This window comes from Mastigoproctus giganteus, chromosome 2 (assembly GCF_048544385.1).
Source record: "Mastigoproctus giganteus isolate SK-2022 chromosome 2, ASM4854438v1, whole genome shotgun sequence".
Lineage (NCBI taxonomy): Eukaryota > Metazoa > Arthropoda > Arachnida > Uropygi > Thelyphonidae > Mastigoproctus > Mastigoproctus giganteus.
The window spans coordinates 1,334,241-1,348,824 of record NC_143576.1 but is presented as its reverse complement, the minus strand read 5'-3'; the positions used below and the strand labels follow the sequence as shown (position 1 = coordinate 1,348,824).

Sequence of the window (14,584 nt, the reverse complement as noted above, 5' to 3'; positions counted from 1 at the left end):
CATAGTTGGACTGGCCCACTATAGGCGAAATCAATTTAGCCAAATACCCTGACAAAGCATATGTGGGGCTTCCTATAAATGATACAATAGGTCTGAGTGGGACTTCTGTCTTATGAGTTTTTGGAAGTCCATAAAACCTCGGGAGTTGACATCCAGTAGCATGTAAGAACGAAAAGGTCTCCCTGGAAATCTTCTCTGCCTTTAACCAATCCTGTACCAGTTTATTAATGCTCAGAGGCCTTTTTCTGGATATTGTTAGCAGCTATGGCCAATTTGTAGTGCAACACGTCCGACAATATCAAAAGTATTGTATAAAAGAGGCCAGACAGAAGCAGCATCTAAGGTTTGCGCATCGATGCAAAACGCATGGACTTATACCATATGGCTTTAGAGTCAAAACACCATTTCAGGATGACCGATTAAAGTGGGTTACTTTGTGTTATCAAAAGAAGATCATGAATATTTGGATCCGTAAGTTACATGAGGAGTTAAGAGATACTAGGAGGCAAATAGGTATGTACTTGGATGTTATTAGTAGTAGTGTATCTTCTAGACATTTGGCTCTCGTTAGAAGATTAGTTTTGGATAAAGTTATTAGGATAGCAGACACCTATAGACAGAGGCAGATTATGAAGTTTAATAGGTTGTTGGGAGAAGGTACAGTACAACGTAGCGATAGAAGTACTCATTTTGTTTACAACTTGAGTAATAGGCAACTTACGGAAGAGCAAGAGGGAGTTTTAAATTTAGGTCCTAAGTTTACGCTTGTACCTCCCAAACCTCCCATTGCGGAGATAGCAATGGGTATTGAACGGGCCATCAGCAAGCTACCGGAGGCCCTAGCTAATGAGATCCGGGTTAAATCTGCCGTTATTTTGAGCCAGGTAAAGAAAGTATCTCCGAATCTTAACTTTAGTCAAAGAAAAGCCTTGAATGAACTGAGAAGAGACGATGGAATTGTGGTTTTACCTGCGGACAAGGGCAGATCGACGGTTGTCCTAAACAAAGAAGACTATCACAAAAAAGCAATGGACCTTTTACAGAACAATAATACGTATAAAGTTACTCAGAGAAACCCGTTGGTTGGCCTAGAGCGGCGCGTTAATAAACTGGTACAGGATTGGTTAAAGGCAGAGAAGATTTCCAGGGAGACCTTTTCGTTCTTACATGCTACTGGATGTCAACTCCCGAGGTTTTATGGACTTCCAAAAACTCATAAGACAGAAGTCCCACTCAGACCTATTGTATCATTTATAGGAAGCCCCACATATGCTTTGTCAGGGTATTTGGCTAAATTGATTTCGCCTATAGTGGGCCAGTCCAACTATGTCATAAAAGACAGTAAAGAATTTGTGAATTTTGTGAAAGATTTGACTGTAAATGAAAACGACAGCATGATTTCTTTTGATGTGGTGTCACTATTCACATGCATTCCAATTAAACATGGAATATATTGTGTTAGAAGATCTTTGAGTAATGATGTCTCTTTGGGTAGTAGATCGCCTTTAAACGTAGAGGATATTTGTTCGGGTGTGGAACTTTGTCTGGCCAGCACCACTATGCTGTACCAAGGTGTTATGTACAAACAGGTTCACGGTACAGCCATGGGATCTCCTATTAGCGCCATAGTGGCCAATCTGGCCATGGAGGAGTTAGAGGACAGGGTTTTTAGTGGATGTCAGTTTCCCATAAAGAAATGGAAAAGGTATGTTGATGATACCTTTACCGTGGTCCAGAAGGGGAGAGAGGATGATGCACTCCATTGGCTTAATAGCTTCTCCCAATTTATACAATTTACCTCAGAGGTGGAAACAGGAGGTACCCTTCCTTTCTTGGATGTACTGGTCTCTAGGGTAGGCCCTAGGCTAAAAACTTCTGTGTTTAAAAAACCTATGTGCAGAGGCCAGTGCACCCATTATAGTTCAGCACAAGCTGGGCAGCATAAGAATAGTGTTGTGAAAGCTCTACTAGATAGAGCAGCGTCACATTGCACCACCTCTGAGGACAAAGAATGTGAAATTAGACGGGTCACAGCAGACCTTAGAAAATGCGGATACCCCCAGAGGATCATAGACAGATTTAGTAGAGGAATAGAGTCTAACCGTCAGGAACCGTTTGTTCCTGTCGCTACCGCATACATTCCTTACTATCCGGGCGTTACTGAGCATCTCGCTAGAATTTTGCGGGGCTATAAAACACGCTGTGTGCAGCTTCCCGGGCGGAGGTTGCACACAGTGTTGTCTCAGGTAAAAGACCCAATAGCAAAGGACCTGAGTAGTGGAGTAGTATACAGGATAAAATGCCCGGATTGTGAGGAGTGTTATGTGGGCGAGACAAAACGACGGCTCAAGGATCGTCTGGGGGAGCATGCAAATGCTATAAAAACCGCTGATTACAATAAGTCTGCTGTGGCCGAACATTTTTGGGAGAAGCAGCATCAAATTTCCCCAGAGGATGCGGTTATCATGGATCGAGCGCATGGGTTCTGGAACCGTAAATGGCTCGAGAGCCTACGAATCTGTTCATCCGACCACAATATTATGAATAGGGACAGAGGTATGCGTATGCATCCTCTGTTTGAAACTATTATCCTAAGTACGGATGAACGGTTTTGCTTAACACGTTCCCGAGCTATTTCCGCTTCCAGTTCAGACCATGCGCCGACTGCATCACGTGTATAGGTACCGTGAGCCTGTTATATATATGGACGTGCTGCAGGAAGTTTTGTTACTGCTGAGGAAGGGAGCGCAAGCTTCCGAAAGCTCCAGAGATTTTTATCGTTTTTATCGCTTTTAATCCGGTTTATTTTAGTGTATTTTATCTCAAGGATTTTATCACAGTTTTAATGTTTTTACATGTATATTTAATATAATAGCAGTTTTTGTAAATATTTATTTTATTTTAATATGTAAATAAATTTAGTTACAGTAAATACTTATTCTTATGGTTGGTGTGAGCTGATTTAATACTAAAATATGAATTTTCCCAACCTCAGAGGCCTTTTTCAGGATATAATCTAGCACAGTATGGCCAATTTGCCATTGTAACACTAAATTTAGTTTACAAACTTCTACCAAAACTCATAAATTTATGCTTGAGACGGAACCAAATCTGTTTCAGACCATATTCTTCAATGCACTTGAAGAATAATATTACTTTAAGAAGAGGAACATTGTGCAAAATACTTACCACATTACAACAATCAATCTTTCATCCCTTCTGTTGTATCTATGTAGTGTTACAGAATATTTTGTCCTTTCTTGTGATGCTTTTTCAGCATGCCCTTATATTTCATAAGGTTTTTTTTTTTTTTTTTTTAATCATTGGTCCCCAGATGTATTACCTAAACTTGTCGATGCTTATTTGAAATATTTAAATAATGTATTCAGTTTTCTGTTGCTTGTACATTGTAAATGCGACCTGGTTGGGGCATTTATACTGTACAAGCCACAGAAACATTTGGTGCATGCCAACTATTTTGATTTTAGGGATTGTTTTCACATGATCAATGCTGGCAATCACCAAATGTTTCTTGAGGCATATTAACTGGTTTCACCTTTGGATATTCTTCAATAGACAATTTCCATTGCCCTTTATTAGTAACCACTTTATAACTCTGTATTTTTATGTCTTTGGAAAATTAAAAAACTAATAGTAGAGAGTTATTACATTGTGAAAATCACTGAGTATCTGTGTGATTTACTGAGTAGAATTTTGATCCCTTAACCTTTGGTATATAGAGTATTGCAGTAATTTCCCATGGAATACCATTTCCAAAGGAATGGAGGACCATGCCTTTATTCAAAGCACAATATTTTAACAACCCAGAGGTATAGAACAGTATATTTCCTTGTGTATGAATAACACCCATTTCTTATTTTCCATTTGAAAGCTATTAAAATTTCAGCATCTTATTATTTGGGTCCATGACATTAAAATGCAGTAAACAGGTTGTTTTGTTGAAATATTTTGCTTTGATGCTGTTTGCTTATTAAAAGTTTATAATTTAGACCTTGTAAAATAAAAAGTGTAATTTTTCTTTTAAATAAAAATCACAAAAGTTAAATAAGAATTACTTCACAAACAGCAAATTGTGCATGTCTTGCTTCAGTGCCTAGATTCCCCAAGAGAAGATATTTCATGCTTGAAGCCATTTGTGTACCACCATTTTGACCATGTTGTGTGATAGAGAAGTGAATTCTATGAATATGGATCCTGTATTTGCACTGTAGGTTGGAAATTGTGAAAACAGGCATTATCGTTCTGCAGGCTTAAAGCTGAGGACAACAAACCACAATGTTTATTTTATATTTCCGCCTTTAATTGGTTCAGAAGCATGTCACAGTGTTAGTCACTTGTCACTGTTTCATCTCTTTCCAAATAATGTTCCAAAATTACTTTATGATCCTAGAATGTAGTGGGAAACACTTTCCCAGCTGTTGCTTGGGTATTGGTCAAGTTAGACTGTATGATGCTATTCTGGAGCTTTTTTTTTTTTTTTTTTTTTTTGTTTGTTGTTGTTAATAGTGCACCCAGGATAGTGCACTCTGGTCACTGTGTGTTCTGAGAAGGCATCTCTTTTGCACTCACTGTCCACGAAATGTACATTAAGCCATTGTTTCTTCAGTTCTGGTTTGAGGCATTTATTGAGCACACTTTTCGAAAGTGTTCTTGATAGATTGGTGTTATTTCAGTTTGTACTGAAGTAACACCAGTCTTGCTTGTTGTGGTGATTTCTTCAATAGTAATATAGTAATATGATGGTTTCTTCATAAGAATTTTTCCAATGCTGCTGCCGCCGCCTTGACTTTTATGAATTTTTCCAGTGCTGTGGTATCACAACACAACATGATGTGTTTGGGGTGATTGTCCTGGTTAAGGAGAATCCGCAACACTTTCAGTAGCATTCTTGAACTTATTCACCTACTCATGGACAAGGCATTAACTTGTGCATGATTCTGCAATAAATTTCATTGAGTTTTTAGACTAAGATGCATTTAGGGCTAAAGCCTCAAGCTGTGAGCAAATTTAGACTAGTAGTAGTAGTAGTAGTGGCACATGATGCAAGAAAGCAAGTGTAGGAGCTTATGCAGCATCAGCCAAAAAAAAAAAAAAAAATCACACCATTCCCTCCAAATGCCTGTCCAGTTCCTCCTTAAATTTATTTAACCTATCAACTTCTACAACGACAGATGGAAGTTTGTTCCAGCAATTAACCACCCGCTGGCTAAAGGCAAATTTCCGAACATCTATTCTACATCTGTCCTTTCTTAATTTGAACTTATGTCCCCGTAGGTTGGTAATCTGAACAAGTGGAAGGATCCCATCAGAATTCAGCGTGCTCAACCCATTCAAGGCCTTATAGACCTCAATCAGATCACCGCGCAGGTGCCTAGTCTCCAGCCACTGCAATTTGCGGAACTTAAGCCTCTCTTGGTAAGAGAATCCCTTCATTCCCCTCACCAATTGTGTTGCTCTTCTCTGTACACGCTCAAGCAAATCTACATCCTTCCTAAAATGAGGCCTCCAGACCTGTACGCAGTACTCAAGGCGTGGCCTGACCATTGCCTTATACAGAGGGACAATCACCTCCTTTTCCCTGCTAGCAAAATTCCTATATATCATTGACAAAACCCCATGACCCGCCCTAGCAGCCTGTCTGCACTGCTCAGAAAACTTCATATCTGACTGCACAATTACTCCCAGGTCTTTTTCATTTTCTACCACCTTAAGTGTAGTACCACACAGTTGGTACGTTTCTCTGGGGTTACTTCTACCCATATGCAGTACTTTGCATTTGTCAAGGTTGAACTTCAGTTGCCACTTCTTAGCCCATCTGCCCAAATTATCTAGATCCTGTTGCAGTAGCACACTGCCATTACTGTCATTAACAACCCTGCCAACCTTTGTGTCATCTGCAAACTTCGACATTAAGCCTGATATACCTTCATCAATATCATTGATAAATACACAAAACAACAGTGGACCCAACACCGAACCCTGTGGGACTCCACTAATAACATTAGTCCACGAAGAGCAGCACCCATTGATTACCACCCTCTGTCTTCTCCCACTTAACCATCCTTTTATCCATTGTAGCAACTTACCCTTAATACCATTCTGCTCCAATTTGTACAGTAGTCTTCCATGCGCAACGGTGTCAAAAGCTTTCCTGAAATCCAAGTATATGATATCAAAATTATTTTTTGCATCCAGTTCCTTTGTGACCACTTCATAATAACCAATCAAATTTGTCAGACAAGACTTTCCCTTAACAAACCCATGCTGTGTTTGAATTATTGCTGCAGTCTTGTCTAGATGATCCTGCAATGCATCTTTAACCAGCGACTCCATTATTTTACCCGGAACAGAAGTTAAACTAACTGGTCTGTAATTACTCGTGTCACCCTTCGATCCACCTTTGTGAATTGGGGACACATTTGCACATCTCTAGTCCGTGGGAACCTCCCCTGAGTCCAAGGATGCTCTCATAATTATGGCTAAGGGTTTGCTTAGTTGCTTTGCCGCCTCCTTTAAAATAACTGGATAGATCCCATCCACCCCAGGTGCCTTTCTTATGTTTAACTTCAACAATTTCTCCTCCACTTTGCTCTCAGTTATTACAAAATCATTAAGCACACTGCTACAATTTGATAACCTTCTTCCATTTTCAAATTGTAATAATTCCTCACGTGTGAATGTAGATGAAAAATACTCATTCAGTTTGTTTGCTATCTGAGCAGGATCATCAACAGTCGAACCATCGATGTCAAGTGGACCAATCATATTCAACCCCTTCCTTTTAGAGTTTATATAAGTAAAGAAATCCTTGCTGTTTTTCTTAGCATCTTTTGCCGAAGATTTCTCGTAATCCGCCTTCGCCTGCCGAACCTCCTTTGTGACCTGATTACAGACTAGCTTATATCTGCCACAGGCTTCTGCGTCACCTGATAATTTATATGCATCCCATGCATTTTTCTTCTCTGTCACGAGTCTCATTAGTTCATTTGATAACCATTTAGGCCTAAACCTTGAACGATATTTCTTAATCGGTATATAAAGTCTAGTAGCTTCCACGATTAATTCTTTGAATGCTTCCCACTTCGAATTTACTGTTTGTAACATCGTCAGTTGATCCCACTGTACAGAATTTAAAAACTGTCTGAGACCACTGTACTCCCCTTTACGAAAGCAAAAACCCTTTCCTTTAACCCTGACGGTAGTTACCTCTTTGAGTAAATCCCACTTCAGCACACTGTGATCACTGCCACCTAGTGGTTCCTTTATCTGCAAATTCTTAATACACGAATGATCACTGCTGATAACCAGATCAAGAGTGTTACTTTCTCTGGTTGCCTCTCGAACATGCTGCTGCAGAAAACAATCATCCAATAACTCCACAAAAGTCTGACTAGTGTGTGAGTGACCAACCCACAAGTTCCAGTCAATATCTGGGAAGTTAAAATCCCCCATTATAAGACATTCTGATTTACTGGCCCACTCTATTTCTCTGTACAATTGTTCATTGTACTCATTCAAGTCATTAGGCCTATAACACACTCCTACTCTTATTTTTCCTTTCGCAGTGCTTATCTCACACCAAACTGACTCAACAGAGCACTGTTCATCTATATTAACTGGGTGCACTTCCTTTGATTTTATGTTTTTCTTAATTAACAGCATAACACCCCCTCCCTTTCTGTCCTGTCTATCCTTTCTGTACACATTGTACTCCCCAAATTCCAGTTCTGCATTCCTTATATCTTTGTGACACCATGTCTCTGCTATCCCAACAATATCCGCCTTTGATGTCTTGACCAACACTTCAAATTCATCAAATTTATTTACTATACTTCTAGCATTGGTATACATGCAAGCATACATGCTCCTATGCCTATTCCCTGTTACCCTAACACATCCCATATACCCAACTATTCCATGATGACTGCCATCCGTCCCTGAAACCCCCAACACCCCTCGCTCCAGGTCGCTTCTTATTCTAATAGAAGTTGTGCAAGAATCACCTTCACCTCTGCCTGCGGTTACTGTTAAACTATTAATCTATGTATCCCCCCAAACTAGCAGTTTTCCGACCCACCTAACACTGCCTCGATAGCATCAGCAAATATTCTTGCACCCTTTCTATTTAAGTGTATCCCATCCCTGTAGAAGCAATCTCTCCTGTTAACAAGTACAGTCCAGGCTGAAAAAAATTCTACCCCTTGAGCCTTGCACAATCTTTCCAGGGCCGAATTGATCGACAAGGCTCTCATCATGTACTCCCTCCTATCGTGTCTGGGCAGAATTGCACACACTTTCAAATTCAACCCTATTTCACGGCTTTTTTTCAACAGTGACCTGTACTTGTTGAGTAATTCCGCCGGTCTCCTACTCTTAATATCATTAGTACCAACGTGTACAACTATATCACCTTTTGTGCCCTTGAAAGATGATATCCGCTCTACAACGTCATCAACCTTTGCCCCTGGCAGACATACCCTGGTCCTGTTCCACCTATCCTTTTTACAAAATATATTCCCCGTCTCCCTGACAATAGAGTCACCAACAATAACTAGTTCCTTTGGGACCAGCGCATTCTGCTTTGGAGATTGCCACCGTGTTGCCTGATGCCCAGGAGTGAGCTCTGGCGTTGAGTTGGGCAGCTGAGAGCCTGATGGGCCCCTCAATTTAGATCTTTCGAGGGCATCCACCCTGTCCTTCAAACTCTCATATAGGCCCATAACAACGCTGAGTTGTCGCCTGATTTCCTTACACTCCTTACATCGCGCGCACACACAAAGACATCCCCCATGGCAATATCATGTTCCGTTCCAGAGAGTTCGGCAAACATTTCACAAGTTGCACATTTTTTTAGGCTGTGATGCGTTGGAGAATTGCCCCCCTCAGTTCTCCCCCGATTCACAGCACTCCTGCCACTTTGTGCCCGTTGCTTTGCTGCTCTAGTCTGGGGCACGGTAGTTTAAATTAATAAAATCAATAAATTAAATATCAATAGTATTTGAATAGAAACTATTAAATAGAAACAGTGAAGCGTATTACTATATAATTATGCGTTAGAGCTACCTAGCTACCTCAATTAAAAAATTTGAATTCCCTACCACTATATCCAAAAACAATGGCTACAAAATGGAACGAAATAACGGTTTTACCTATCGGAAGTAAAATCCACAAAAACTCTTTATCTAAATTAAAAATAAAAAATAACCAGCGTAACTATAACTATATGACTATGTATTAAGTACAATATAAAATAACAATCATGTAAATAAAAGGCAAACACTTATCGTTTTTGCGGAGCCTGTAACTGTCAGCTGTAACTTTTAAAGAGATTCAGCGCCCTCTCTATGTATATATTAAGTGCAATTGCATCATTAATACACATCCATTTCTGAATAAACAGAATATTTATAAGGCGGCATCGTTTTAAGTTATATCTCATATTGTGGAATACCTTCACAACGAGTTGCCATGATATTGCACTACTTCGAATAAGTAATGCTTCACCTAAGGAGAAGACTAATGTTACTTATTCTCAGATAGGTGCCACCACCCAATCGGCACTGTTTCAGGGCTATTTGGCCCTTCTTCGGTGGGTGGGTGGGTAGGTACCAAAGTGATGGCATCACTCAATTTTTAAGATGGTAACACTCTTACAGTCATGATCCAAACTATAGATGCAAACTATAACCAATTTATTGAATACAGAGGGAATAAAACTCAATGAAATGTATATATTAAGTGCAATTGCATCATTAATATACAGTCATTTGTGAATAAACAGAATATATATAAGGCGACATCGTTTTAAGTTATATCTCATATTAGGTACTCGAGTGATGGCACCGAAAAAGGGCCAAGTAGCCCTGAAACGGTGCCGTCTGGATGGTGCCACCTAGAGAATAAGTAACATTAGTCTTCTCCTTAGGTGAAGTGTTACTTATTCAAAGTAGTGCAATATCATGGCAACTCGTTGTGAAGGTATTCACAATATGAGATGTAACTTAAAACGATGTCGCCTTATAAATATTCTGTTTATTCAGAAATGGCTGTGTTATTAATGATGCAATTGCACTTAATATGTACATTTCATTGAGTTTTATTCCCTCTGTATTCAATAAATTGGGTATAGTTTGGATCATGACTGTAAGGGTGTTACCATCTTAAAAATTGAGTGTTTCTGAATAATGCCAGCTGTCATTATTCAGAAACAGTTCTATTTTGACTGCCAATGTTTTGAGGACTTCGATGATCAGTAATCAGGCATTCAAGTTATCAGTTTACACAATATGCATTTTAGGTGGGTTGCCTTCCCCCCCACCCCCATTTGAATGACCTTTGTGGTAAAAATAATTTTTTTGTTAGATTTTTTATTTTATGAAGTAAATAATATAACAGGTTTTCTGTGGTTATTGTTTGAATTGCCAAATTTTATGTTTGAGGGGGAAAGCCCTTTGTGTGTATTGTTAAATTATAACATAAAAGCAGTTTTATCATTCATTCATTTTAACGTCTGAATATAATAAAAATTTAACTCTTAAAAATGCACATTTTAGACTTTGGCTACTACAGCTGTTTTAGAGGTTTGTGAATCTGCTTCTGGAAATGAGGGTTGTGCTGTTGCCTCAATTGAAGAAGTACAGGTGCTTCTGCAAGCATTGCAAAGGTTCAACAGTAAAGTTAGAGGAGCAGCTTTAAAGGTAAGTATATTGAATGTTTTTTTATATAATTAATGTATTGTGCTAAGTGTTCAGTTGATATTATGGCAACTTCTAGTGGTTGCTCTCTAACTCTGTACATCTCTAGTGTTCAGGAATGCATCTCATGAAATTAACTGATTTGGCATCAAATTTGTGTGTGTGTGTGTGTGTGTGTGTGTTTTATGTAGGAATCCGTTTTCAGGAATGCCGCTCATGAAATCTTGCATGTGCAGAACCTCTAGCAGATCTGAAGTTTTTAAGGGGGTCCATTAATGAAGGTTAAGATGGGGTGTAATTTTGGATAGGAAAGATGCAAGATATTTTTCTAGGGCTTGGCATTTCAGCTTCATGCTCCTGAAAATGAAGGGGATTGTGAAGTTTTTCAGTTTTGTTAGCAGCACAAAGAAATTGATAAATTTTTCTGATTGTTAACCTTTCACAAGTGTGCGCGTGCGTGTACACACACACACACACACACACACACACACACACACACACACACACACACACACACACACACACACACACACACACACACACACACACATTTTTCAAACTAAGGCTGCATATTCACAGTTTATAATAGATATTGGCATGAAAATCGGGTTAGAAACTTTTACTTGTTAGCGGTGGTAGGTTTCAGATTTTGACATACAAAAGCTGAATTGAATAAGGTGTCTGGAATCCCAATCTTTTTAATTTTATGCAAAAGTAAAGGGCTCAACACCACCCTTGTGGGACTTTACTCATCACATTAGTCCACGAAGAGAGGCGGCCATTTATGACCACTGTGTTTCTTTCTTCTTAATCATCTCTTTATTCATAGTCGTATCTTGCCTATAATGTTCATTACTCAATTTATGATATTAACTCAAACGCGTAGTATAATATTAAGTGTTTTGCCAAAATCTAAGAACTTTATCTTCCAGATTACAAGACTTCTTGGAAAATGTTGCCAGAAATTCTCCTGTGTGTAATGGTGAAAGTATTATATCTGCATACAATAATTTTTTTTTTTTTTTTTTTATCTCAGGGAAAGTATAGCCAAAATGGCCTTCTGAAAATGGTCTTCTGATAATGGAAACAATAAAATAGACAGTTGCTGAGTTAGACATTGTTAGCTGCAATGCCAGCCAGGCTTAGCTATTAGCCATTGGACATTTTAGTTAAGAAACCCTTTAAGGCTTTCATGCATGAATGGTGGATCAAGTGAATGGAGGTGCCAGATCACAGTTTGACACAAACAGGATTACTGAAGCAACTGTTAATTTCAGAAGTGTGCATGTGAACTGGTGAAAGGTAGCAACACGATGGTTGCTGCCTTTTAAGGAATTACTATGTTTGATGGCACCAAACGTGTTATGATCTTTAAAGAATATGAACATTCATACTATTTCAGGTTCCAGAAAATAATTGTCAAGCACACAATGCTCTAGTCAGTGATATAGTTTTATTGGGAGAATCTATCAGGAAATCTGTCAGGAAAACAGTTAACATTTTTTGTAATAAAGATGGGTGTTCCAGTTTGTGTTTGCCAGGAGCAACAATCAATGTTGTTACCAACAGATTGTCAGATTTTAAGGGAGGTAAAGAGAATTATTATTCATGTGGGGTCTAACAATATTAAAAGTACATGACCTGACCATCTGTTGGATAAATATAGAACTGTACTGAAAAAATGCCATGAGTTAGGTCAGAATGGTCAGAATGCTGCAATTCTGCCCAGACACAATAGGAGGAAATATAGGTTTGAAAGCCTTTTGGATTTACTTTAGACTTGAGGGAATTTGCAGGACTCTGGAGGGAAATTTTTATCAGTGTGCTGCATTTGTAGTAGAAGGAATCTATTTTGTAGAGATGGTATTAATTTGAACAAAGGTGGGCAATGATTTTTGCCAGTATCATTGAGGATACCCTAAGTGTTCAGGGAAACTGCTAGTTTGGGGAGGGAGAAGGGTAATTTTGATCTGCATTTATCTGATGATATGGTTCAAAGTAATGCTTGCACTCACCTTGTGAATTATTGTTTGTTGCCACAACAGCTGAATTTGAACTCCTAATTAGGACAACTAATGCTGATATAATAAGGCTAACAGAAACGTGATGCCATCCAGATATTGGCGATGATGAGTTAGATAGAAGGGTAGAGGGATCAGACTAATTATCAAAAGCAGCCTGAGCCAGGAAAAAAAAAAAAAAAAACACAGCTGTTGTTGATTCTGAAATTATATCTGCCAGCATAGAATCTGTGTGGTGGGAGTTAGTTGGAAACAAAGGAACAATGGGAGTGGGAATAATCTGCAGACCAGAAGATTGTTGTAGTGTACTGGGAATGGTAAGAGGTGGCAACACACCTCCTACCATTCTCGGTACACCCATTCATTGCCTCCTCTGGTCTTTCAAAAGGATGTCAGAAGAATTTTGAAGGCTTGATGCCAAGAAAGTGCCAGGTCCTGATGACATTTTTCTATTTGTTCTTAAATCTTGTGCTTCTGAGTTTACCCTTGTTCTGTATTGCCTTTTTTACTTTCTTACTCCACAGATGTTTCCCCCCTTCTGCTTGGAAATTTGCTCATATTCAGCCATTTCCTAAAAAAAAAAGGGGTGACAAATCCCTTCCATTCAATTATTGTCCCATTGTCATTATTTCTACTCTTTCTAAAGTAATGGAGAAATCTACTAACCACCAACTCTTAAACTATCTACAAACCTTCCATCTGATTAATGATCGCCAGTATGGAGTCCGTTCAGTGTCAATCCACTGGCGATATACTGGCTTATGTTACCCCTCTATGGGCAATTATGGACGGAAAAATTTGGTGAAACTCAAGCAGTTTTTTTGACATTTCAAAGCCTTTTGATCATGTTTGGCATGAAGGTCTTTTAAATAAGCTTCCATCTTATGGGCTGCCAACTGTTTTTTGTAATTGTGTGTCTGGTTTTTTTCTCTGACCACTCACTGCCAGAGATGCAGATGGCTCTCTGTCTTTTAACTTCTCTGCTAATGCAGGTGTTCCTGAGGTTCAGTTCTTTTAATCTTTTCCTCTTGTGTCTCAATGACCTTGCATGGACAGGAAATCATATCTATAGTTTTGCTGATGATAGCACATTGCATTCCACCTTCCAATTTGAGAAACTTTATGCCCTGCAGAAACAGCTTCACCATCTTGAATATCCTGTGCCAATTCCATAAATGCTGATCTCCAGGTAATTCTTCAGTGGGGGGAAAAAAGTAACTTAGTTGCTTTCAATCCTTCTAAAACTCAACCTGTCTTATAACTCACAAAAAAGGGTTCTTCTTATGCTTGTCTTTGATGACACTCAATTTCTAGACACAATCACATCTCTATAGGTATTATCCTGAATTCTAATTTCTCTCTCTCTCTCTCTCTCTCTTCATAAGCACATCACATATATTGTAAATGCTGGAAGCAATATATCTCATATCTCGAAAACTGGGTTTTCTCTTTTACCCTCCTCATTACTTTTCTTCCAAACAGCTGTTCACCCTGCACAAATCACAAATCCACCCTGCCATGGAATATTGTTCTCACATCTGGGACGGTGCCTCGAAAACCACTCTCAGGCTTTTCTAGATTCCTTTCAAAAGATGGCAGTTAGGTTAATTAGTGATGCATATCTGACAAGATCCACTCTCTGTCTCATAGACTTTCTTTTCTTTCTGCTGTTTCCTCCAGGTGCATTTTAGCCGCAGTAGCTCTTGCGTCAAGAATTGTTAAATCAATCAATCAATCAGTCTTATCAGCCTTTTCCGCAGATACTTCCATTGGCACTATTCTCCTGTATTATTGGCTTTTATAATTCCTGCTCTCTCTCTCTCTCTCTCTCTCTCTCTCTTCCAAACC

General features: G+C 39.0%; 1 protein-coding gene across 2 annotated transcripts in view; it reads left to right on the top strand.

Annotated features, from left to right (window-relative positions):
• The window catches only part of l(3)80Fj (lethal (3) 80Fj), a 694,407-nt gene that overhangs the window by 309,328 nt on the left and 370,495 nt on the right, over window positions 1-14,584 (top strand). For both annotated transcript variants that reach the window (XM_090387924.1, XM_090387932.1), the window contains exon 26: window positions 10,575-10,718. In XM_090387924.1, the coding sequence (XP_090244050.1) occupies window positions 10,575-10,718 (144 nt within the window). The remainder of the gene's footprint in view (window positions 1-10,574; window positions 10,719-14,584) is intronic.